At 41.5% G+C, this 26426-nt stretch overlaps 1 protein-coding gene, 1 long non-coding RNA gene and 1 other non-coding gene across 3 annotated transcripts in view; 2 read left to right on the plus strand and 1 right to left on the minus strand.

Annotated features, from left to right (window-relative positions):
- Positions 1 to 3050: 3050 nt before the first annotated feature.
- Positions 3051 to 26426, plus strand: part of PHLPP1 (PH domain and leucine rich repeat protein phosphatase 1) — a 250023-nt gene continuing 226647 nt past the window's right edge. The window contains exon 1 of the mRNA XM_032293679.1: positions 3051 to 4763. Coding sequence (XP_032149570.1) covers positions 3188 to 4763 — 1576 coding nt within the window. The 5' untranslated portion in view covers positions 3051 to 3187. The remainder of the gene's footprint in view (positions 4764 to 26426) is intronic.
- Positions 7081 to 14126, plus strand: LOC116561762. Its single transcript, XR_004273596.1, has 3 exons — positions 7081 to 7091; positions 7702 to 7708; positions 9648 to 14126. It is a non-coding gene; the product is annotated as an uncharacterized LOC116561762 (long non-coding RNA).
- On the minus strand, positions 17673 to 17779 carry LOC116561876. The gene has a single exon (XR_004273647.1). It is a non-coding gene; the product is annotated as a U6 spliceosomal RNA (small nuclear RNA).

Below are 26426 nucleotides of genomic sequence, written 5' to 3' on the forward strand. Positions count from 1 at the left end.
AGACCAGCCTGGGCAATATGGTGAAACCCAGTATCTACAAAAAAAATTAAAACGTAGCTGGGCATGGTGGTATGCCAGTAATTCCAGCTACTCAGGAGGCTGAGGCAGGAAAATTGCTTGAGCCCTGGAGGCAGAAGTTGTAGTGAGCTGAGATCACGCCATTGCACTCCAGACTGGGCAATAAGAGCGAAACTCTGTCTCAAAATAAACAAACAGGCTGGGCGTGGTGGTTCTCATCTATAATCCCAGCACTTTGGGAGGCAGAGGCAGGTGGATCACCTGAGGTCAGGAGTTTGAGACTAGCCTGGCCAATATGGTGAAACCCTGTCTCTACTAAAAAAACAAAAATTAGGCAGGTGTGGTGGTAGGTGCCTGTAATCCCAGCTACTCAGGAGGCTGAGGCAGGAGAATTGCTTGAACCTGGGAGTTAGAGGTTGCAGTGAGCCGAGATGGCCCCACTGCACTCCAGCCTGGTGACAGAGTGGGACTCCGCCTCAAATAAATAAATAAATAAAATAGATAAATAAATAAATATAAAGGGGTTTGTAGGAAATCAGCTAAGGAATATAAACAGGTATACAAACTCCATGTTTTAGTACTGAAACCTAACATGGGCTTTGTTCTTTTAATCTTATTAAAGGATGCCTAAATTAAAAGACCATTCTTTGAATTTCTAGAACAAATAGTTTGTGTTGGGGCTACTGAAGGCACAATATAGATCAGTGTAATTGAAATATATCTTCAATATATTTGCTTCCTCTTTGCTTCCTTTCTTTCAGAGACTGATCCTTCAAGAAATGCACATTTTCATTGACTCCAAAAAATTTCATTCAAAGTTTGGTCTCTATTGCCTGACTTCCTAGAGTAGGTTAGTTTCCTTGTTTTATGTCTGTTTCCAATGGTATTTCCCCCTTCTCTACTTGTATTTCCCCCTTCTCTACTTCCATCTCACTTTTTGAATGTTGTTCTTTCTAAACTATGAAGGCAGGGACAGTGTCTGATTTGTTCAATTGTTGTAACACAGTGACTGGTACATAATACCTGTTCGTAATTATTTGTTAAATTAATTGATTTGAATATGTTATCACTCTTGGGAGAACTTGCAATCTCCCTAATTTTTAATGTTGTTGTTGATTGAATTTAAATAAAATACATATTATTAATAGCTTCATGAGACCAAAAGGTAAAATGTTAAATGAAAATATAGAAAATCATCAGGAATGTAAAAAATCATTGAGAAATACTTATTTTTATCTCCATGGCTTCTTCTATTCTTGTTTAATGAAACTGTGATAACCCAAGTGTGCCTTTCCTTGCTGTAAGCTCCAGTCGGTCTCTCTCCAACCCCCTTAACTCTTCATCTCCAAGTTCAGTAACTTAATTGACGTTAAAGCAGTTCCTGGATAGGACGTAGTTTAAAATTGTTTAAAATTTTCTTATGTGAAAATCCGGATTTAGGGCCTGACCTGGCGCGGTGGCTCATGCCTGTAATCTCAGCATTTTGGGAGGCTGAGGTGGGTGGATCGCATGAAACCAGCCGTAGCAGCATGAAGGGACTCTCCATTGCCCACTACAAGACAATACAAAAAATGAGCTGGGCATGGCGGCACACCCTGTAGTCCCAGCTACTCCGAGGATGAGGTGGGAAAATCGCCTGGGCTCCAGAGGCGGAGGTTGCAGTGAGCCCGGACCACGCTACTGTACTCCAGCCTGGGCAACAGACCGACTCTGTGGCAAAAAAACAAAACCAAACCAAACAAAACCCGAATTATAAAGCAATTGCGGAGGATGGCAATTCAATTAAAAAGGTGTATTAAATTCTTTTAAATAGTAAACTGCCCTAGTCCAGCCTACAACATTGATTCAACTGACCAAAAATACAACTTTTCAGACCACGGCTAAACATTGTAGCGGTAGAAAATATTTTTTTCCTAAATGATGAAAGAAAAAAACCAGAGAAGACGTTAAGAGAGAACACATGGAAAAAGCCCATCTCATACCCCACCACGTCTCCATTCTAATGTTTCTTCTACTTTCCAGTGCTTTCCGTATCATTAAACTACTTCAGAATTTAAGATCAATGAGATCTCAGTCCTTTGCCATTTTCCTTTTCAAATACAGGATAGGGAGAGGACAGTCTTAGGGTTGTGACTTCCACCAAGCACATTCAACGACAGCCTCACTTAGAATTCCCAGACACCGCCTGTCTTCCTGGGTCTTGAAAAAGTGGGAAAAAAGTGAGGTTGGCCCACTCACTGCCAGTGATCCTGCGGCGTGGCGGGTGTGTATCTATCTCATACAATGGGCGGAGGTGAGGACCAGGACCCGGGTCCTACGTGCAGTTTAGAGTCTCTGAAAGCCCTCATCTTTAATTAGCAGGGAAAAGAAACCTCGTTTGACGAGCTTGAGTGCAGGTAAAGTACAAGTTAATGAACAAGAGCTTTCGCGTTCATTAAGAACTCTAGCAGAGTTCAACGGCAGAGGGCACAATACTCACTGGCCATGGCCAGCTGCCGGCGGCCAGGAGGGGCAGGGGCTAAGGACCACTGGGACTTGTAGTCCATCATGGTTCCCTCGGGATTGCCGGTACCCGGACGAGAACCACAACCCCCAAAGTGCACCGCGCGCCTGTCTTCACCGCCCTCTCCGAGGCCGGCTCAGGAACCTCCTGGGAAACTGCCCCCCCGCCCCGCCCTCGTACGCACGCGTCACGTTTGTTTACCCTGAAGCTCCGCCTCCGGCCATCCCCCGGCTCTCCCCACTCCTCCCTGGAATGCCGTCATGCGGTGATGAATATTCATTAGGCACACGCGGGCCTCCCGCCCTGCCAGCCTCCCGCCTTCCCGCTTGCCGGCGCGTGATTAATATTCAATGAGCCCAGCTCCGCGGCTGGTTAGCTGGGGTGAGGCCCGGGGAGCGGGCGGGGCCGGCGCTGGGGAGCCCGCGACCGGGGCGGGGAGGGCTTGTGCTGGGGGGGGCGGTGGCGGCGAGGCGGGCGCGCGGGATGGAACACGGAGACACCGACGGAATGCTCCGAATCGCCACATAATCCCCTGGAACGGCCGAGCCGAACGCCATTGGCTTCCTCCTCCTCCGCGCGCCGCCGCTGTCTCCCACCTCCGCCTCATCGCCTCCCTCTCCGCCCGCTGCCTCCGGAGCTGGGGGGGAAACACGAAGCCCCACTGCAATGGAGCCCGCCGCCGCGGCCACGGCGCAGCGACTCCCCGAGCCCGGCAGGGAGGACCGAGCTTCGGCTCCGGGGGCCGCCGCTGCGGCAGCCGCGGCGGCGGCGGCGGCAGCGGCAGCGGCCGCGGCGGCTTTGGCGGCGGCGGCCGGGGGCGGCCGGAGTCCGGAGCCCGCGCTGACCCCGAGGACCCCGAGCGGCGGGAACGGCTGCGGAGGGGCGCGGGAAGAGGCCCCGGGCGAGGCGCCGCTGGGGCCGCTGCCGGGCAGAGCAGGGGGCACCGGGCGCAGAAGGCGGCGCGGGGCGCCCCTGCCCAACGCCGGCGGAGCTGCCCCCGTGCCCGGGGCCGGCGGCGGCGCCAACTCCCTCCTGCTGAGGAGAGGGCGGCTGAAGAGGAATTTGTCGGCTGCCGCTGCGGCCGCCTCGTCGTCGTCGTCGTCCTTGGCCGCTGCTGCCTCGCACTCTCCGAGCGCCGCCGGCCTTCCCGCCTCCTGCTCGGCCTCGGCGTCGCTGTGCACCCGGAGCCTGGACAGGAAGACGCTGCTCCTGAAGCACCGGCAGACGCTGCAGCTGCAGCCGTCGGACCGGGACTGGGTGAGGCACCAGCTCCAGCGCGGCTGCGTGCACGTCTTTGACCGCCACATGGCCTCCACCTACCTGCGCCCGGTGCTCTGCACGCTGGACACCACGGCCGGCGAGGTGGCCGCCCGCCTGCTGCAGCTGGGCCACAAAGGCGGCGGCGTCGTGAAGGTGCTGGGCCAGGGGCCCGGAGCCGCCGCCGCCCGGGAGGCCGCCGAGCCGCCCCTGGAGGCCGGCCCCCGACTCGAGCCGCCGGACTCCGAGGCGCCGCCCGCGAGGAGCGCGCCAGCTGCCGTCGGGGGTCCTCCGTGCGCGCCCCCCGCCGACCTGCCCCTACCCGCTGGCGGCCCGGGCGGGTGGACGCGCCGCGCCAGTCCTGCGCCCTCGGACTTCAGCCCCGGCGAGCCATTCGCTGGGGGCCCTGCCTCTCCGCCCCGCGCCCCGAGACCTGTGGCCTCCGACACCGAGAGCTTCAGCCTGAGTCCCAGCGCCGAGAGCGTGTCCGACCGGCTGGACCCCTACAGCAGCGGCGGCGGCTCCTCCTCGTCGTCGGAAGAGCTAGAGGCCGACTCGGCCTCGGCCCCGACGGGGGTCCCGGGTCCGCCCCGCCGTCCCGGCCGCCCTGCGCAGTCCCGGCCGCCTTTCCAGACGGCCTCCTCGCCTCCGCCGCAGCAGAAAACCCCGAGGGCCGTCGACAGCCCGGGCGAGGCCGCCCGCGAGGGGCCGTGCAGGGAGAAGACGGCGACAGTCGCGGCCCCGGGAGGCCCCCAGTCGACCCCCAGGAGGAGCGGGGCGACCGCGGAGAAAGCGCCTCCGCCGCCCCCGCCGCCCACCCTGTACGTGCAGCTCCACGGAGAGACCACCCGGCGCCTGGAGGCGGAGGAGAAGCCATTGCAGATCCAAAATGACTACCTCTTCCAGCTGGGATTTGGGGAGCTGTGGAGGGTGCAGGAGGAAGGCATGGACTCGGAGATTGGCTGCCTCATTCGCTTCTATGCAGGTAAGGAAGGCACCTACCTTGACGGGTGGGTGCAAACGCTGCGGAAGACCGAGGAGTGATTCAAATTGCTTATCAGTTTGCCCAATCCAGGAGTCAGTGCGGGTCCTGGTGAGTCTTTGTCTTAAACTTTACAGCTTTTTCATACAGTCTGTGTGGTACTAAACTGAGCAATCTGTAAATCTGCGCGTTTTTATCAATCTTGAGGTCTCAGAGGTGGGAAAGCAATGTGGAGGAGGTGGCTGAATCACCACGAAGTACAGGAAGCAAATCCCCCTGAAAGCGGCAAGAGCACGTTTAACCATAAAGGTGCTTCCTCAGGGACTTGTTGGGTTTCAGGTTGTTTGGGATTTCAGGTAAATGGTCATGTGAGCGAGCATAAGACGGACAGAAGAAATGACAGCAGAAATGCTCTAGAACACTCTTGCTTGCATTTCACTGTCCAGTTGAGTGTTCTAGCTGTGTGTGCCACCGGGAGCTCCTGACTTGTCAACTGGTGCCTTTGTTTATTCAGCTCTGCCACACTCATAAATTACCCATGGAGTCCTCATTAGAAACCTGACAAAAGGGTCGTTTTTTCACTGATACTTTTCCCCAGCGCTTTTTTGCTCGATTTCTGTTTTGTCTGCAAGTTTGTCTTGCATAAAAAAATGATTTTTCCTGTTTCTTCTCGCATTTCTTCCAGCCTTTATGGTCAGAAGTGACCACTGCTGTGGGACTTGCAGGAGAGTTCACAAGAAGGATTTAGGTGTTACTATTTCTTCAGATGTGATCTAAAATCTTCCCCATCTTTTTTCAGTACATTATCAAATTCCTGACTAGGGGTGACCCACGTAATGTTTTTAGTCTTTTGGCTAAAGACTTGACTAGTACTAAATTCAGGAGCTATTAGGTCCTGGATATTGTACTTGAGTTTGATAAGTAGTTTGCATCCTTTTCTTCCTCTGGTTTGAATAACTATGTTCTGAGCGATAAGGAATTTTATTTTAAATAAAGTTAGCATAGCAAAATTAAATCAGGAGTGTTAAATCTTCGTCAGCTTTAGGTTTTTAGGTTGTAGATGATGGTGGAAGAACAATCATACTTATAATTCCATTAATTTGTAGTCATTCTTTACAATTTAATGTCTTTCGGTCCAGCTTGTGTCCCAGTGGCAGTTTAATTAGTTGGCAAGAATAAATATTTACATCTTTACTCCCACATTGAAATATGCAAGACTGACAGCATTTCTAGTGAGATGTCATTTTAAATTTCTTGGAAGTTTTTCTGAAATTCTTAAGTGAATTTCTGATGAATCTTTTCCTTGTAAAGAAAACCAAATAATAATACAGTAGCATTTGTAGTATCTGAAGACAGTTTGTCAACTGGATGACATGCCTTTTAAAGTTTATGGCCCAGGAAATAGATGATTTATTATGTAAGATCAACAGCTGTATCTGTTTCTCCTGTAATTCATGTAATTTGTAAAATATTATTATTTTACAAAAGCATTAAAAATAGGCATCCTTATACCTACCTGGAAGGAAATGTATATAAAACAAGGGATGTATTAAATAGAGTTTGAACACATTTTATATGGAAAGAGTGTGTTATCCCTTGTTTTGCTCATGATTGATATGTCCATTGTGATAAATGTCCATGGAAAGGTTTTGGGTGTCATAGTTATGAAATTTAAATCTTTGTTTCCCTTCGATTCTCTTCAAGAGTGTCCCAAGTATTCTAGTGGGTAATAAGCACTTGTTTTTTCCTCAAAACTCATCTTAATACTAAAATGAGAAATCTTTCCCAGTTAAATGTTTGGCATGATCTTTTAATCTTGTTTTGTTCTCTATGAAAAGCAGTAATTGTTACCTCATTCCGCACTTACTGCCTTGTTTCTATATGCACAGCCATAAATGCATTCATGCCGCCGAGTATATGCTTACAACTAATAAAGTGGGGATGCCACACAGTATCCACTCTGTTCTTGAATTTAAAGCAGTGTACAGGTGTCCTAGAAGAAAGATGCCTGATTGTTACAGTTACCTAACTGCTTGTTTTTTAAGCAAAGTTGAGATTATTTTAAGCCTGGGTTAATATGCCACACATCTTTGCTCTTATTCATTTGCCATAGAACAAAATTTAGTATGGTGAATCCGCTTGAATTTGTGCTAAGAAGTTCCGTTATTGATGAATGAAGTGTAATCTCACTTATGGAAGCATTGTCAGGACTTCACATATAGTGAAGGTTTGCATCAGGCTGGAAGTGATTCCTAGAAATTCTCTCTGTGTTCCAACAGAATATAGGACACCTCAACAGGAGAGAGTTACATTTTGGTAGAAGTTTTTTTTGTTTTTGTTTTTTCTGTAGGAAGAGGATAATGTTTGTTTGTTTTAGATGACACCTTTTACAGGGTTTTTTGAAAATTCTGTACCCCATTGATAATTTTATATATAACTTATTTTTAAATTTATTGCTACATGTTGTTTGTTTATGTATATTTGGGGTTCAGGATAGCTAGGAAGTTGCTTTCAAATTCTTTTGAATATTTTTCTTTATTTAAATTATGCTTACCTATTGTCTTGAGGGTCTACTCTTAAAAATTACCTTTCTATTAAATTTTAGTGTTTGTAAGCTGAGTAGGGTTGTTCTTTAGACTCTTTGAAACCCATTTGTGGTTGCCTTGAATATTTAAATATTTATTTGGGTAAAGTAAAATGAAAGTCCTTAATGAATAAAAAGGCCTTGGGTAAAGGTACTATCTAATTGCGGAGTTGTTAATGAAAACTTGGTTTCAAAGTTGTTATAGCATCTACCAGGCCACCATTCTCTTAGCTGACTTAAGATATGAGAAAATTTAATTAGCTTTATCTGAAGTTACTTAAGTATTAACATCCTTTTAAAATCAGACATCTTAAATTTTGCCTGAGAGAGAGTAATTGTAGGTTAAAAAAATTCAAGAACTTAGGTTGCCTGACAGAAGTTGTGGACTCCTAAATGTGAATGAGCTTTTGTTTTCGACTCTCTGGGGAGCCTTTGTCATTGATGTAGGGCAGCATTAACTGTATCTTTTTATATTTTTTTGACTCTTTTCTCCCACCACTTAGATCTGAGTAGTCTAGCAATTTAAGTTCGAATTTTAGTAATGACAAAGGGTGTTGACAGAATAAAGTGCACACTCACTGTACCTGGTGAATCTTGGACAAGGCATTTTTATGTGTGACTCCTTGGGATTTCTCTGGAACAATCTGTATCCCTCTTATATTCCCTTTCTTTTCTCTTCTGGGAATGATCAAACCTTATGTGGTTTCCTACATGCAAACCAAGAGGGGTAGTTCAGTATTAAGCTGTAATATTGACGAGTAGGTTTTTATTACTATAATTACAGCAGCATTGAGTAACACGGTTTGAACATGTGACACCAGTGTGTGCTTGAACAGTCTCTTTAATTTTCAGTACAGAGGGTTTACAATTTTAAAAATATTTTAATTTTAATGTTTCTATTTATTTGTTTTTGTTGTAAAGTACATGCCATCCTTCCCAACTGTGATTTGATAACATCTGTAATACATTGGATTTTATTATCTTCAAACATCTTAAAGGGTTTTCACATAAATTATTTCATTTGCCCTTTCAAAAACAGTGTTAAGGAGGAGTCAGTGACAATCTTCTTTTCAGACTGAGAAACTGATGCACAGAGAGATCTGACCCTTGCTTGTGGTTTTTCCATCCTCGGCAGGATGGAGAATAGAGAGCTTGGGTATTCTGTTTTGCAATTCATGAATCGATGCTAAATTAAATTTACACTTGAATTTTTCACTTGGTTAAAAGCATTCCAAAAATATGCGGTTTTTGTTGGTTATGAGGTGATATACTCATAGTGGTATTTCTTGTGAAATGTGGATGGCTCTGTTTATCATGCTGTCTTTAAAAATATAGATAACCAAGACGAGAAATAAGTAGACAGTATGGAAAGAGAAGTAAAGTGTTCTAAATATTCTGGTTGCAAATAGTCATGCTTGCATTTAAGTTGATATGAATTAAAGTTTACCTAATAGTTCTTTATTCTCTTATTCAGGCATACCTATTTGTTAAACTGTAAATCTTCATTGGGAAGAAAAGTGGGTGACTTTTGAGGGGGGTGTGTGTATTGTGTGTGTGTGCATGACAGTTCAGTTTCTTTAAAATACAGCTTTTAAAGTAACTGAAAATATCTGTCATTAAATATCTTATTTACCTAAACCTATTATTAAAAAGTGGAATTGTCTGTCTTTTAATGATACTTTCTTGGTGTTACTATGCTCTTGTGTAATTTTTATAATTCATATGTTATAATAGTACTGGAGAGTAAGTTCTTCTCCCTGAATTTCAGTTATTTCTAAATAACTAAAATTTTTTATGCATTGAAATAATGTAGGGGCAGGAGATGAGTGTAAATGAGTTTGTGTAAAGTTTTAGGTTGAAAGTTTTATCTTTTGGTTGCTACAAGATTGTCAAATCACCCACCTTAAATGATTGATATATACAAAGATGGTTATTTTTTTAAGTGTAAAATGTTTTTCTTGTTTCTCGTTCTTAGAATCCTGAATTTACCTTTTCATTGACTGGTAACACAACGTTCACTGACATTGTATGTGATCAAAGCCTAGTGTAATACTTGACGTTTTAGTTTAACATTTGTTGAATTGAATTTTTGGAATTTTGTTAAGCAGCTGAGGGTGTGTGCCTGATTTTTCAGCTTCCATCCTGTTTGAGTCCCCAGGGATGTGTTAAACACACATACACACAGCGGCATTTCTCCCATGACAAGAGATTTTAGATGTGCCACATACTATTAATGTCTTCTATTTCATGTGAGTGAACTCTGGATTTTGAGAGAATAGCCATCTCTCAAAGTTTTGTTAGAGTTAACAGGTTTTCTCCCCACTTTTCAAAGGCATCTCATACCTTAATTTTGCAGTGAATTTAATGAGACATCTGTCAAATGAGGCATCTTAGATTTAATGATTTTGTTATGTGCCAGGGTTTAACATGGTTCAGCCTATCTGGCCTGGAGAAGGGTTTGATTGTACTGTGAAAGTCAACAGATCCTGAAGCCACTCAATAGAAAAACGATTCCTTAATTTTGAAAAAGAGAAAGAGATGTTATCAGAATGTCTAAAACAGCCTGGGAAAATGAAGTCTTTTTTTTTCTTCAATGTTCCACCTTCTAAACTGATTCCCTTTAATCACAGGCATCTGGTAGAACGCTAGTAATGAGGGGTTTTGAATCTGGTCTGATGTCACTGTGATTGCAGGGCAAACTGTTTTTTATACCTAACTTTGGTTTTCTAAAGATAATATAGTTAAACAAAATCGACCTTGTGGATTCATTGGATATTTTAGATATTTGTAACCTAAGGTGGTATGACTGACTGACTGGATTTATATGAAACTTCAACTCCGGAAAATTTTGATAAATTGAAACTCAAAGACCTGGAAAGAATAGACTTTAATGATAATTTGATTAAAAGACATTAGTATATTTAGGTAACTGTGAAATAGCAACTTTTTGAAGTTCTGTGATATTATACTTTTTATCGAGCATAATAATAGTTACTACATTAATGAAGTGTTATTCTTTGGTTTTAGAATTGGAATAGTTTTGTTGTGTTACCATGACTTGGCCTCATATACGTTTTGGCATGTTAAATGAGAAAAGCGAGGCATCCATACTGAAGTAATCCCCCCATCCTCACTTGTATTTGTTACATTTGAGATTTTTATACATTTTAAAATGTATTTAACAATAAGTATAAGCCTAGTGGCCTCTTGAGTTTGTGACCTAGAAGTTATAATACAAACTCCATAAAATATTTGTAGGTTGCATATATTGTATGATTTTGCAGATATCAACACTTTAGCAAAACATAAGCAAAAAATATCCAGCATTCTTGGCATATACTTTTCGAACTGGAGCTTGGCTAAAAGTAAATTAGCGTGGCTTCTTGTTTGTGAAAGCATGCAGTTGAAGATTGAATGAAATTTGAAATATTTGGTTTTGGACCATTTCAATAATGAGTGAAAAATCTAATTAGAAGGTGAAAATTGAGAGAATTTGAATTGGTTGTAATTTTTTAAAAGTTTTTTTCCCTCACATTCTGTTTGAGGAAGAGATTTGTATTTCTTGCTTTTTGTTTCTTCTGATTCAGACATCTGAGGAAGAGCAGGTGGAGAATGAATCTTTTCATATACCTGCCTCAGTTAATAATGTGTTAGAGTGTTTGGGCTTTCTTTTCAAATACCAGGCATGTTTTTAAAATACAGCAAGAGTTTGGCTGGTGTGGTGGTGGTGGGGTCAAAGTAACTCTTTTTTTCAAAAACAGAACTTTGGGAAAGAATTTTTTCCTTTTATCTCACACTGTGAGAGAAAATGTACTGCTTTTTAGAGAAACTAATCTGAGAGTTGGGAAACTTGGCATGACTTTGGGCATTCATTTTAACCTACCCTGGGCTTTGATTTCCTCATCTGTAAAACGATGGGGTTGGAGTAGAGTAAGTCCAAGATCTCTTTCAACTCATAACATTCTGAGGCTTTATTAGAGAGCATGTTTTTTTTGAAGGGCCTTAAAGGTGGTAGTTGTTTTAAGTTCTGTAAGACATGGCTATGGGCTTAAAACTGTCAGATCCCTGCCTTTTCTTTTGGGCTTGGACCTAATGTACACAAGTCAGCTGGAGGTTGCCAACCAACCAAAGCAGACCTCCTCTTTGGTGTAGATTAGGACAGGAATCGATGTTTGATGACCTGTTCCCTGCTGTTCCTGCTCCCAAAGTAGAATTCAGCATGCCAGAGATGAATTTAAAGAACTACATCCTCTTTTAAGTTAAAGTGAAATTCTTACATTGACTTAGCAGGATACCTTCATAGTCTAGTTCTTCAAGTTTAATAACTAATGGAGGGATGCAAATGTGGAAAATTTACTGGCTACTTGGCTTTATTCATGGTGAGCTATGTGCTTGCATACCAGTATCTAGAGTCAGTAGAACAAAAAACATTTTAATAAAATGGAATTTTTGCAGTTACTTTGGTTAGGTAATAGAATTTTGGATCTCGTAGAGATAATTTAGTCCAACATCTGTATTTTTATAGATGAGAAAAGTAAACCTGTGAGGTAAAATATCTGGTCTAGAATCATTGGTCAAGTCCGTTTCAGAGTTAGGAACACAGCTTAGGATTTCGATGATCTCTGTCCAGTGTTCTTTTTCCCTGTACTGTGAATCTGTATGCTTACTGTCTTTGGTGGTTCTTTAATATTAATGCTATTAAAAATGAAAGTTAAAGAAATTGTGTGCTTTACACAGTTGGTGGTTTCTCTATTCAAGGTTTTTTTCTAGTTCTTTTCATTCTAATCAGTGCTTTTGAGGGGTTGTATATCACTTTGACAGATTGTAAGAAAGGAACTTCTGATGAACAGGTGGGTATTTTAATTGCACAGAGGGAAATTAGATTTCATCAGTGATGTTACCTTTGTGGGATGCATGATAGAACTATTGACAGTTGGCAGAGAAGAGGTGCATTGTTAGAAAATCAATGTTCTTAATTCATTCAGTACTTTGATGTTGAAATGGTTAAAATAATAAAAATTGGAAAAAAATCATTGAATTAAAAAAATAATTTAGGAGAAAAAGTTAAGCATGAATTTTGAAAAAAATTTCCCTTTATATATGTATGTATTAAAAAGATTCAGCATTATATTTGAATTATTTTTAAAAAGCTGTTATGTCAAAATTAATTGCAACTTAGCTTATTTTTTAGTACATGTACACAGTTCTGCCTTTCTGTGACATAAAAGGAAACAATTTGTTCAATAATTTTTGGGCTTTTGTTGTTTGCTGATTTGGAAGTCTTTATCATGAAATATGCCATTGCTTTGAATACTTTCTCTCTTTCTCAGAGAAAGAAATATCCTGCTCTCATTAGCAAAAAGATAGTTTGTGAACTGTGGAAACAAATATTTCCAGCTAATTTAGGGGATGACAGATTTCCTTTTATTCTCAGTTTCATTTTAATTTAATTATTTACCTTAAGCAAAAGTTTAGCTTCACTTCTGTGAGAGTTAACCTACTAAGACAATTAATTCTTCAAAGATTACTGTTCATTTTTAAATGAGTAAAGAAACTTAAAAGTATGTAAGTACACAAGGGTAAAAATATATTACGTCTGTCATATTGAGTATTTGCTCCAGATGCTGAAGCAGAGAAATTTCTCTTGATGGTCTCTTAGAGAGGTGGTATGGCTGGCGTGCAGCTGACATTCAGTTTTAAGTAACAAGGAACTCGCCTGTATAAACTCTGCTATAATTGGCAGACTTATTCTTCCTTACGCGCGTGTACACATGCTATATATATAGATGTATATATATATAGATGTATAGATATACGTATATACACGTATATCTATGTATACATAGAGACTCTGTCTCAAAAAAAAATTAAAGCAGTGACATAAAGCATTGATTTCTGTTTTCTGAATTTGAACTTTGACTAATTTATTTTGCATTAGGCAGCAGTCTCAGCTGCTTATTTATACTGAACAGACTCACTGAACTTTTTTCACCTTCTGGAGAAATTCTGGGGCTACCCAGAATTGCCTGCTCTATGTGTCTATGATATCTATAGATATATAGAACAGGCAAGGGATATGAACAAGTCACAATGAGTTACCAATTGAAGTTCAACAAAATTAAACTGCAGATTTTTTTAAATTGAGACTTTTCCCCCCCAGGATTAGTTATCCTACTCAACCCCTCCCATCCATAAATACAACTACTACCTCTCATCATATCCTACCTCAACACTCAATGGAGAACGTGTGTGTGTGTGTGTGTGTACACTTGGCCGGCCAGTATTTTATAGTTTTCTATGTGTAAAAATTTAATCCATTGTTTAAGATAGGAAGGAGAGACCGGGCGTGGTGACTCACACCTGTAAACCCAGCACTTTGGGAGGCCGAGGTGGGTGGATCACCTGAGGTCAGGAGTTTGATACCAACGTGACCAACATGGTGAAACCCCATCTCTACTAAAAATACAAATAATAGTTGGTCATGGTGATGGGTGGCTGTATTCCCAGTGACTTGGAAGGCTGAGGCAGGAGAATCGCTTGAATTGAGCTGAGATCAAGCCATTTTACTCCAGCCTGGGTGACAGAGTGAGACTCTGTCTTAAAAAAAAGATAGGAAGGAGGAAAAACAACAAATTATTTCCACATTTTTAAATGAGTAAGTGTATTCTTTCTTCATTGATTTAAAATGCCCCTTTTGGCGGGTATGTAGCACACACCTGTAATTCCCACAGTTTGGGAGGCCAAGGCAGTAGGATTATTTGTGCCCAGGAGTTCAAGACCAGCCTGGGCAACATAGTGAAACCCAGTCTCTATTTAAAAAAAAATTAGCTGGGCATAGTAGCATGCTTGTAGTCCTACCTACTTGGGAAGCTGAGGTGGGAAGATTTCTTGAGTTCAGGAGTTCAAGGCTGCAGTGAGCCATGATCATGCCACTGCACTCCAGCCTTCGTAACAGAGTGAGACCCTGTCTCAAAAAAAAAAAAAAAGCCACTTTTCCTGGAGTTAATGTCTTTTTGCTTGTTCGTTTTAACTGGCAGGCCAGGGATTAAAATCTACGATATGGAGTAATGTAGGTTTAAGGTAGGTGTTAGGATTTGTCGGGGGACAATAGGGAGAAAGGGAAAGCTCTTTAGCCTTACCACTGCATTTCTTTTTGACGTCCCACTTTCCCATGCCGTTGTCACTTTTAGGATGGCAGCTTATATGCTCTGGATACGGACTTACCAGGGTGCTCCTTTCCTATGGATTCGTGATCATCTCTAAGTGGCTTGGTTGGGAAGGGCGTGGGGGCTGGAATATAAAATACTGCTCGTTTGTGTTTTTTTCACCCTTTACATCATTAGAGATAATTTTAGGCTGGGCGAGGTAGTTCATGCCTGTCATCCTAGCATTTTGGGAGGCCGAGGCAGGCAGATCACCTGAGGTCAGGAGTTTAAGACCAGCCTGGCCAACATGGCGAAACCCTGTCTATACTAAAAATACAAAAATTAGCCGGGTGTGGTTGTGCATGCCTGTAATCCCAGCTACTTGGGGGGCGGAGGCAGGAGAATCACTTGAACTCAGGAGGCAGAGATTGCGGTGAGCCGAGATGATGCCACTGCACTCCAGCCTGGCTGACGGAGTGAGACTCTGTCTAAAAAAAAAAAAAAAATTTAAAGCAGTGACATAAAGCATTGATTTCTGTTTTCTGAATTTGAACTCTTTGACTAATTTATTTTGTATTAGGCAGCAGTCTCAGCTGCCTATTTATACTGAGCAGACTCACTGAATTTTTTTACCTTCTGGAGAAATTCTGGGGCTACCCCTTGAAGGTCATTGTGAAGCACTTATGGTTTATCTTTTTAATTTTAAAAAAGGAAGGCTAACTTACCTGTTGAAATTAGTAGACTCTGCCAGTGGTGCCTTGAGGTTCATTTTGGCTAACCTGAGAAGGGGTTTCCATGCGTGGTCTTGAACTGATGACAGTTCTTGATTACAGGAATATAATCTGAAATAGCTCTAACTTGAGAGAGCAGAACTTTGTGATCCTGTGACCAGTGTTCTAATTGTACCCATGGTGCGTTAGTGCTGTTCAGTAAGTTAATTTCTAGAAAAAATGAATTTTTTTTTTTTTTTTTAGTGGGAATGGGGGAGGGAAAAAGAACAGATGTCAAATATAGAACAGTCAAATTAGAACGTCTACAGTCTTTGGCAAACAGGCTTTCATGTTCTATTGACCAATTCTTAGTTATTATATAAATGACTGCAAGACACATATGGTACTGCTGGTAGGTTTTGTGGCTTTATAAGATTGTTTGTTGGACAACTAGGTTTCTCTTCTATAGACTTTTAGTTGTGTTGCAGAAGCTCCAAATCACCTTTGCTAGAGTTGGCTATAGGCTTTAATACATGAACACTTAAGGAGAAAATCTCTGGACCCATTGCTATAAAATACTAAATGAAGCCGGGCATGGTGGCTGACGCTTGCAATCCCAGCACTTTGGGAGGCTGAAGTGGGCAGATCACTTGAGGTCAGGAGTTAGAGACCAGCCTGGACAACACGGTGAAACCCTGTCTCTACTGAAAATACAAAAATTAGCCGGGCATGGTGGTGTGTGGCTGTAATCCCAGCTACTTGGGAGGCTGAGGCAGGAGAATTGCTTAAACCAGGGAGGTGGAGGTTGCAGTGAGCCAAGATCATGCCACTGCACTCCAGCCTGGATGACAGAGCGAGACTCCGTCAAACAAAAAAACACCTAAGTGAAATGAAACTGTGGTCAGTGAATTTATTTAGGTGTTTGTAAGTAACAGTGCTTTCTTCCACAGTGACAAACCAGATGTTATTTTAAAAAAATTTGAATAAGCAAGTGTAAAAGAATTGAACTGCTTCAGCATAATTGTATCCTGCTGCCTAATGTTCAAGAAATTGTATAGTTTTTTGGTATTTAGCAAACATTTCTGTTATCCTATATGCTAATTACTGTTTAGTGCTTTATAAATATTAAGTACTTTGTAAATATTAATTTAACCTGCATAACAATGCTATGAGGTAGGTTATGTTATCACCCCAGCATTACAGATAGAGGAACAGAGTTACAGAGCAGTTTGGTAACTTGTCTAGATTTGTACAGTGAGCAACAGAGAGGCAGAATTCAAGTTCAGGCATCAGATGTCAGAGTTAACTGGTAAGTGTCCCCTTTGAGTTGCTGAATATGGAAAACTTATCCCTAATGAGCTTCTGTGGCCAGTTTGGGCACATCAGCATTTGTGAAGCACAGACTTTAAACTGGTTACGACCTGGACTTGAATTCTGGCTGTGCCACTGACGCAGAGCTTTTCTGCATTCTTTCTTACCTGCTGCGCAAGGTTGTTGAAGTAAGATAATGAATGAAAGTGCCTGTGACAGCAGTACTAGTTGTTACAAACCTTCACTCCTCATTTTGGGATATATGTTGCTGCTTTTTCTTAGAGTGGAAAGAGCACTGGAGCCCTTCTCTGTCTGTGGGCTTCTCTTCTTTACATGATGTGAGACCTATAGTAAACCGCTTAATCTCCTTTAGCCTCATTTGTGAGAGAGAGAGAGAGAGTGAGAGAGAGTGAGAGAGAGAGAGAGAGAGAAAGTGATTTTTAAAAAATCTGTTTTTGGCCCAGTGCGGTGACTCATGCCATAATCCCAGCACTTTGGGAGGCTGAGGCAGGTGGATCACCTGAGGTCAGAAGTTTGAAACCAGCCTGGCCAACATGGTGAAACCCCGTACTAAAAATACAAAAAACTAACCCGGTCTGGTAGTGGGGACCTGTAATCCCAGCTACTTGGGAGGCTGAGGCAGGAAAATCCCTTGAATCTGGGAGGCAGAGGTTGCAGTGACCTGAGATCATGGCACTGTACTACAGCCTGGGCAACGGGCAAAACTTCATCTAAAAAAAAAAAAAAAAAGTCTGTTTTGAAGAACTTTGTGAGATTCAGATTTGATGTTATGTGTAGAAGTGCTTTGTAAACTGTGAGATGTTATACAAATGTAATGTTTTATTATTTTTAGCAATGGTAAGTTGCCACAAATGTTAATTAGAGTTAATTAGGGCTCATTAAGGAAGATGGGATCTACTGTTTTTGGGCACTGATGCTGTTACATGGATGACTGTACAGGCATACCTTGTTTTATTTTGCTTCCTTTTGTTGTGCTTTGCAGATACTGCGCTTCTTACAAATTGAAGGTTTGTGGCAATCCTGTGTTGAGCAAGTCTGTTGGCAACATTTTTTCCAACAGCATATGCTCACTTTGTGTCTCTGTGTCTCATTTTGGTTAGGCTTGCAATATTTCAAACCTTTTTATTGTTTATAATTTTTAAAAAATATGGAATGTTTCATGAATTTGCATATCATCCTTGTGCAGGGGCCATGCTAATTTTCTCTGTATCATTCCACTATTAGAATATATGCTGCCAAAGTGAGCACCCTTTTCATTGTTACATCTGTTACAGTTATCTGTGATCAATGATCCTTGATGTTACTATTGTAATTGTTTTGGGGCACCACAAACCATGCCCATGTAAGATGGCAAGCTTAATAAAGTTGTGTGTGTTTTGACTGCTTGACCTGCTGGCTATTCCCCCATCTCTTTCCCTCTCTTGGGGCCTCCCTGTTCTGAGACACAACAGTATCAAAATTGGGCCAGTTGGTAACCCTAAAAGTCCTGAGTGTTCAAGTGAAAGGAAGAGTCCCAAGTCTTTCACGTTATACCAAAAGCTGAATATGATTAAGCTTTGTAAGGAAGGCATGTCAAAATCTGAGAAAGGCCGAAAGCTAGTCCTCCTGTGCCAGTTAACCAAGTTGCAAATGCAAAAGAGGTTATTGAAGGAAATTAAAAGTGCTGCTCCAGTGAACACATGAATCATAAGAGGCAAAACAGCCTTATTGCTGATATGGAGAATGTTTTAGTGGTCTGCATAGAAGATCAAACCAGGTACAACATTCACTTAATTCAAAGCCTAATCCAGAGCAAGGTCCTAACTCTCTTTAATTTTATGAAGGGTGAGAAAGGTGAGCAAGTTGCAAAAGAGAAGTTTGAAGCTAGCAGAGGTTAGTTCATGAGATTGAAGGAAACAGGCTGTGTCCATAATATAAAGGTGCAAGGTGAAGCTGCACAAGTTATGATGTAGAACCTGATGTAGAATCTGCAGCAAGTTATCTGGCAGATCTGGCTAAGATCATTGATAAAGGTGGCTATACTAAGTGACAGATTTTCAGTGTAGATGAAGCAACCTTCTAATGGCAGAAGATGCCATCTAGGAGTTTAATAGGTAGAGAGGACAAGTCAGTACCTGGCTTTATTCAAAGCATAGGCTGACTCTCTTATTAGGAATAAATGCAGCTAGTGACTTTTAAGTTGAAGTACCTGCTCATTTATCATTTTGAAAATCCTAGGGTCCTTGAGAATTCTACTAAATCTACTCTGTCTGTGCTCTGTAAGTGGAACAACAAAGCCTGGATTACAGCACACCTACTTGTAGCATGATTTACTTAGTATTTTAAGCCCACTGTTGAGACCTACTGCTCAGAAAAAGAAAAGATTCCTTTGAAAATATTACTGCCTACCGAGAATGTACCTGGTTATCCAAGAGCTATGATGGAGACGTACATAGAGATTAATGTTGTTTTCGTGCCTGCTAACACAACATCCATTCTGTATTCCATGGATCAAGGAGTAATTTTGACTTTCTGGTCTTATTATTTAAGAAATACATTTTGTAAGGCTGTAGATGTCATAGATGGTAATTCCCTTGATAGATCTAGACAAAATAAATTGAAAACCTTTTAGAAAGGATTCACCATTCTGGATACCATTAAGCATGTTGATGATTCATGGGAGGAGGACCTCCATTAACATGGGTTTAGAAGAAGTTGATTCATGGATTATTTTGAGGTGTTCAAGATTTCTGTGGAGGAAGTAACTGCAGATGTGTTGGAAATAGCAAAAGAACTACAATTAGAAGTAAAGCCTGAAGATGAGACTGAATTTCTGCAGCCTCATGATGAAACTTGAATGGATGAGGAGTTTCCTCTTATGGAGGAGCAAAGAAAGTGGTTTCTTTTTTTTTTTAGAGACAGGGTTTCACCATGTTGACCACACTGGTCTTGAACTCCTGAACTCAGGTGATTCACCCACCTCGGCCTCCCAAAGTCCTGGGATTACAGACGTGAGCCGCTGTGCCTGGCCCAGAAAGTGGTTTCTTGAGAAGGAATCTACTCCTGGTGAAGATGCTGTGAACGTTGTTGAAATGACAAAGGATTTAGAACATTACATAAAGTTAGTTGATAAAACAGCAGCAGAGTTTGAGAGAATTGACTCCAATTTTGAAAAACGTTCTACCATAGATAAAGTGCTGCAAACAAAGAGAACTCTTTTGTGAAAGGAATAGGTAATTGAGCAGCAAACTTTATTGTCTTATTTTAAGAAATTGCCACAGCCACCCCAATCTGCAGCAGCAACCACTTGGATCAGTTGGCAGCCATCAGCATTGAGGCTAGACCCTTGACCAGCAAAAAGATTATGACTTGCCAAAGGTTCAGATCAGTGTTAGTACTTTTTAGCAGTAAAGTATTTTAAAATTAAGGTATGTACATTGTATTTTTAGACATAATGCTCTAACAAACTTAATAGAGTATACAGTGTAAACATAACTTTTTATATGCACTGGGAAACCAAAAAATTCATGTGACTTTATTGTGATATTTGCTCTGTAACAGTGGTTTGGAACTGAGCCCACAGTATCTCTGAGGTATGTCTGTACACATTCATTCATTTGTTCAGTAATTACTGTGATTTAAGAAATTTTTTACTGTGATTATTTACTATGTCAGGGGTGCTTTTGAGTTAAAGGTGACTAATGTGAATTGTCTAGGATCTGTGAATTATTTACCAATTTGAGGGCATGTTTGTGGAAACAAGCCAACATTAACAATAAAAAGGTGAAAAGTGTTCTAATGGAGATGTAGCATTTGCAGGTTACTATAATAGCAGGAGAGGGGAGAGAGGGGCTCCAAACTTCACTGTGTGCTGCCCTAGGAGGACGAGGAGTAGACTGTTGCTTTGGTTCTGGGGTCCTGAATTGTTTTAGGAGCAACTATAAATTACTGGTTCAACGTATAGTCTGGCTGAGTTTAGGATTAATGGTTAACATCTGGACCTTTTTATCACTTGAATCGTTTTGTGTTCTATTTGGTGTTACAGTTTGTGAGGACCTAAGTTCCAGGTTAATAAAATACTTTTGATTTTTTGAAACAAAAAATGCAAATATGCACGTGCTGGAGGTTGCACTACAGCCTGACAGTAGCCTGGAGTACACTGAGAGACATTCTCTTATTCCTTTTATTTTTAAGGCCTCTGAGGCTTAATTTTTCTGTGGATTTATGAGGTTGATGGGAAGTGCTGTTTATCTTCTGAAGAGAGGTACTTTTTTTTTTTAGTTTAGTGTCATATGTACACCACATTAATGTAAATACTGGAAGTTGATGAATTGGTCATGACCTGGGGGCATTTTTTAAAACCTCTGTTTCTCCTCTCTGGATCTTCATGGAATTTTTTAAAAAACCTCTCGTGTATACTAGGAAGAAACAATATTTTTCAGTGTTCGTATAATCATAAAACAACTCACTAGCTCTTTTATCCATGGCTGTAAAACCTGTAGTACACACATGGCACGTTAAGTCTTTACTAACGACCTATTATAAATTATTTTCATCTTGAGTAGATGGTAGTGGCTCTGTGAAATATTGTCTTGTAGGAATGTGTATGACAATACTGAAAAATGAACTGCTTTTTGCTTTGTATGTTTTAGAATTATGAGAAACACCATGGTAACAACAAAAAGTTATTTCAGCCTGACTAGAATAAGTCATGCTTGTAATCCATATAAAATACTTCTAATTCAAACCAATCAACATTCAGGTTAATTACCTGCCAATGGGTATTTTCCATCATCTATTATTAAATAACACCTATTTGCCCTCTATGAAAATTTTTACAGAGACTTCAGTTAACTCATTAGTGCGATATCAACACTTGACAAGCTGATTTTTATAGGGGATAGTAACAGAAATGTTAGCAGCAATGTAATCAGAAGGAGAATAGTTATTGGCCCTTGTGATTATAAAGCAAAAGCTCAATGATCCCTTGCTTTGTAGCCAAGTCATATGAGGGACATGGTGTTTTAACGAAAATGAATATGCACTGAGAAAAAGTTCTATAAACATATTTTGGAACTGTTTAAGAGAATGTCATTCTTTTTTTTTTTGAGGCAGGGTCTGGCACTCTTGCTTAGGCGGGAGTGCAGTGGTGCAGTTTTCATTCACTGCAGACTCCGCCTCCTAGACTTAAGCTGTCCTCCCACCTCAGCCTCCCAAGTGGCTGGGACTACGGGTGCATGCCACCACATCCGGCTAGTTATAATTTTTGTATTTATTTGTAGAGACAAGGTTTTGCCGTGTTGCCCAGGCTGGTCTCAAACTCCTTGGTTCAAGTGATCCATCTATCTTGGCCTCCCAAAGTACTGGGATTATAGGCACGAGCTACCCTACCCAGCCAAGGATGTCACTCTTAAGATACCACACAAAACTTCATTTGTGAGAGTAGCGATTGTCTTGTTAGTATAGTTGAAATGCTTATTTTATATCCTGAATTGGCTTGTAGCCACTAGAATTGGAAGCTGTCATTGCTTCCTAGTTTTATAGATATGCATACTTCCCCTCCCCAGCCCCCCATCAAAACAACAACAACAACAAAACCTGACTACCCTCTTGGTTTTAAAAAACTGACAGATTAACCCAGGTGCCATCAACGTCTAGATAATCCTGATGGGTAAAAGAAAGTAGTAGAGTTCATTTATCTTTAGGGTACTATCACAGGCACAATTATACTTACCCCATGCACAGTATCTTCTTTATCTTTTAGAAACATGTAATATTGGAATAGACCAAACCAGGGTTGTCTGTAGAGAGTTACTAAGTCAGAACCTGACAAAAGCCGTAATTGAAGTAATGCCTGTTAGAGTATTGCTTTGCCAGGCTTCACTGGTATAAAATGCGTGACAACCTCATGGGTAGCCCAGAGATGGCCTGGAATCTTTGCACCAGAAGGGACCAGAGGGCATCTAGTACAGCTTCTTATCTAGCATAGAAACCTCCACTTGTCCATTCCTGATTGATGGTTAGCTGGCCTCTGCTTGTTGACTGCATTGTGTTGAACCTTGGCTCCTTGAAATATGATCTGTGCACCATCACCATCAGCCTCTCTTGGGAGCCTATTAGAAATGCAGAATCTCATGTCCCACCTCAGATGTACTGCACAATTGGCATTTTAACAAGATCCCCAGGAGTTTCATCTGCACAGTGGGAATGGGAGAGAGTAGAAGTTAAAGGAGGGAAACCACCCCACTGACGGCCTGAGACAGGGCAGTAGGAGGGGGTAATGGAGGTTGATGTGGACATTATCCTGGTGCTCAGTAGCTAATTGGCTCTCTTGGCAACAGAAGCTCCAAGAAGACAAATTTACAGTTGGGTGATGGAAGAATTGTGGATCAGTTCATAAAAGTAGGAAGCAACAGATTGTGCAGGGGATATCACTGCTTAATTCAGTGATCCTTGAGGACCAGGCACTACTTAGGAGTTGGCAACGTAATGAATGAAAGTGTGTCCTCTGCTCTTAGTATTTACAATTTAACATTGAAGGACTGGTTTTGCTGAGGCATGAGTTTGAAATGGTAATACATGTTAAGCTGACTGCAGCCATCTGTTTAGCTGGTAAATGGACCTGGCTCACCACCCAGCTTGCAAATCTCAGTGGAGGTTTGTCACTGGTTACCATATGTGTGGTAACTCTCAGGAAGTGATATAGACATTATTGACATTATTTATTTTCTTGGTTTTCTTCTAAGAGCCATTTAGTTTTTCCATATACAAAATAAATGCTAGTAATAGCTATGGCTGTCAAACAGAAGTCAGGAGGTCTAAAAAGAGTGTGTGTATTACATTTATGAAGTTCTTAGGATGTATGTCTTTCAACTGTTGAGTTTTTCCTAATGGGAGGTGGTGTTTACATAAATAATAATAATAAAACTTGAAATGCCTTAATGGAGGCATTTACACAGTGCCAGGGGAATCCAGCAAGGCTGACAAACCAGCTCTCCCTGGAAGTAGAATCCTGGGAAGGATTCTCTATGAAAATGAGAGACTAGCATTGCATGAAAAGGGTATGCCAGGTACTAAAGCATGAATGACAGGGCTCGATGTAGGTGGGGAATGGTGAGTAGCTAGGAGTGGTGAAATTTTAGGCCATGAGATGAAAAGTGGTAGGAAACGAGACTAAAAGGGAGGTTGAGGCCCCGTGATGAAAGGCCTCACATGCTAAGGACTTGTTGAGTGGAGAATGACATGATTAGATTTGTAGTCTTTGGCATTAACTGGGCAGCCAGCTGGAAGATAGATTGGCAAGGGAGTGACTGGAGACTTGGAGACTGCCTTAGTAGGGCCTTTGATAAACATTTTTTGACTTTTGTGTGTTAAAACACTCTGTTAGGGGCTGATGAAGGAATGATATGCTGCCTTTGCCTCAAGGAGTTCAGCCTAGTGGCAGGGAAGGAAAGCCTGCAGTGCTGCTTGGAATGTGCTGCTTGTAAGGTTTACAATGTATTTGTCATACCCTATAGAGACGTAATCACCTCTGCTGCAGTTGTGATAGGGCAGATGGGAGACGCTTTTGAGGATTAGGAAGAGTAGACCAGGAGCTGGAGTGCATGGGATAGGACATTTTGGCAGGGGACCTAGGAGCTAGATGAAGGTCTACACAGGGCAGTGCAGATGAAGAACTGTGAATATACGGTAATTGTGTGGAATGTAGACTTGTTGGGTCTTAATGAATGATTATATGTGGAGGGAGGAAGAGCAGTTCAGGATTTTTTATTTATTCCTGAACTAATTTGAGTACAGCACTTCCCACTTATTTGAGGAGATGTTCCAAGACCTCTAGTGGATGCCTGAAACTGGGGATAGTACCTATCCCTATAGGTAGAACATTAGATATACAGTCGGCCCTCTGTGTCCATGGGTTCTGCATTCATGGATTTAACTACAGACCGAAAATATTTAGGAAAAAAATAGTAAAAAATAATAGCCTGAGTAACATAGTGAGACCCTATCTCTACCATTTTTTTTTTTTTTAATTAGCCAGATGTGGTGGTGCATGCCTGTAGTCCCAGCTGCTCGAGGCTGGAGTGGGAGGATGACTTGAGCCTGGGAGGCCGAGCCTGTAGTGAGCTGTGATGGCACCACTGCACTGCAGCCTGGGTGACAAAGTGAGACCCTGTCTCAAAAATAACAAAAGAACCCTAATATGCCGGGCGTGGTGGCTCACGCCTGTAATCCCAGCACTTTGGGAGGCTGAGGCGGGTGGATCACCTGAGGTCAGGAGTTCGAGACCAGCCTGACCAATATGATGGCACCCCGTCTTTAAAAAAAAAAAAAAAAAAAAAAGGAACCCCAAATTAAAAAAAAAAAAAAAAAAAAAAAGAACCCTGAAACAATACAACAAAAAAGAATACAAAAACCCCCACAATGCATTATAAGAACTATTAAATATTTACATAGTGTTTACATTGTGTTAGGCATTATAAGTAATCTAGAGATAATTTAAAGTATGTGGGAGGATATACATAAGTTATCTACAAATATTTATGTAAGGAACTTGAGCATCCCTTGATTTTGGTATCTTCTGGGGTGGGTGGTGGTCCTGGAACCAGTACAACGTGGATATCAAGGGGTGACTCTGTTTCTTCCTATACATTCCTATGATAAAGTTTAATTTATAAATTAGGCACAGTAAGGGATTAAAAACAGTAAATACTACTACAGTGGAACAGTTGCAACAGTATACTGTAATAAAAGTTAGGTGAATATGGTCTCCCAAAATCTTAATGTATTGTACTCATCTATGTTTGGACTGTGGTTGGCTGTGGGTAACTGAAACTGCAGAGAGTGAAATTGCAGATAAGTGCAGACTGCTGTGTGTCCTCCATGTTGGTAGCTAGGGATATGGTGTGAACTAGACCAACAAAGTTTTTTATGTCTGGATGACTTGGGGATTTCTGGTTTAGGGATTACTGTAATCCCATTAAACAACAGGCAGAATATGGGAGCAGGAATTGGCTTTAGGGTAAGGAGAGAGATGATGAGTTAGAATTTGGATGTGTTAAGTTTGAGGCTTCTGAAGAACATCCGAGTATGTCTGAAGAGCTCCAGGATTATCTGTATTTAGGTAGTACTTTTGAAGCCTTTGGATTGAATGAAATTGCTAGATAGAGTGAAGAAAGGCCTTAGGAAGCAATTCCGAGGAATGTCTGTGTTTAAAAAGTAGTAGTGAGTTATATTCAGTGAATGAATTCAGACATGAAAGAGATGTACCTCTATGATTACGTTTATATGAAGGCCAGTTAACTGGCAAAGCTAATTTTTGGTGATGTAGTGGTTACCTTTCAGCGGAATATGGATGGGAAGGGACATGAGGAGCCATCTGGTCTTGATATTGTTCTTTGTACTGATCTGGGTTTTAGTTTCCTGGGTGGGTACATATACAAGTTTATTGATTGGCACCCTTATGGTTTGTGTGCTTTATTTGATATACGTTATTTCTTGGTGGAAGAAGAGAAGTGGTTCTGAAGGCAGAAATTGGAACAGTATTTCTTTCCTGAAGGAAGAGGGGCTACGGATGATGAATGAACAGAGGGGAAAAATTTAAACAAAGGAAAGTCTTGGAAGAAATAAGCAGGCATGGAGCACCCATGAAGGAGCTAACCCTAGGTGGGAAGACGATCATCTCTTTCCATAAGGCTTTTAGGAAGGATGGATAGAGAGATTCTTATAAGAGTTCTGAAAGTCTTGGGTCTCAATTGGCCTCAGTTTTCTTAGTGAATTAGAAGATAAGGAAAAGCTGAGTCTCGATATTTATTGTGATATGCTTTTTCTTGAGCTCATCAACCAACTAATCGTAGTGTATACCATCTGTTGGGAATTGATGACTGATTTTAACTACTGCTGAATTTTTGGAAGACTG

The sequence above is a fragment of the Sapajus apella genome, unplaced genomic scaffold (genome assembly GCF_009761245.1).
Source record: "Sapajus apella isolate SASKATOON/1434 unplaced genomic scaffold, GSC_monkey_1.0 scaffold30, whole genome shotgun sequence".
NCBI lineage: Eukaryota > Metazoa > Chordata > Mammalia > Primates > Cebidae > Sapajus > Sapajus apella.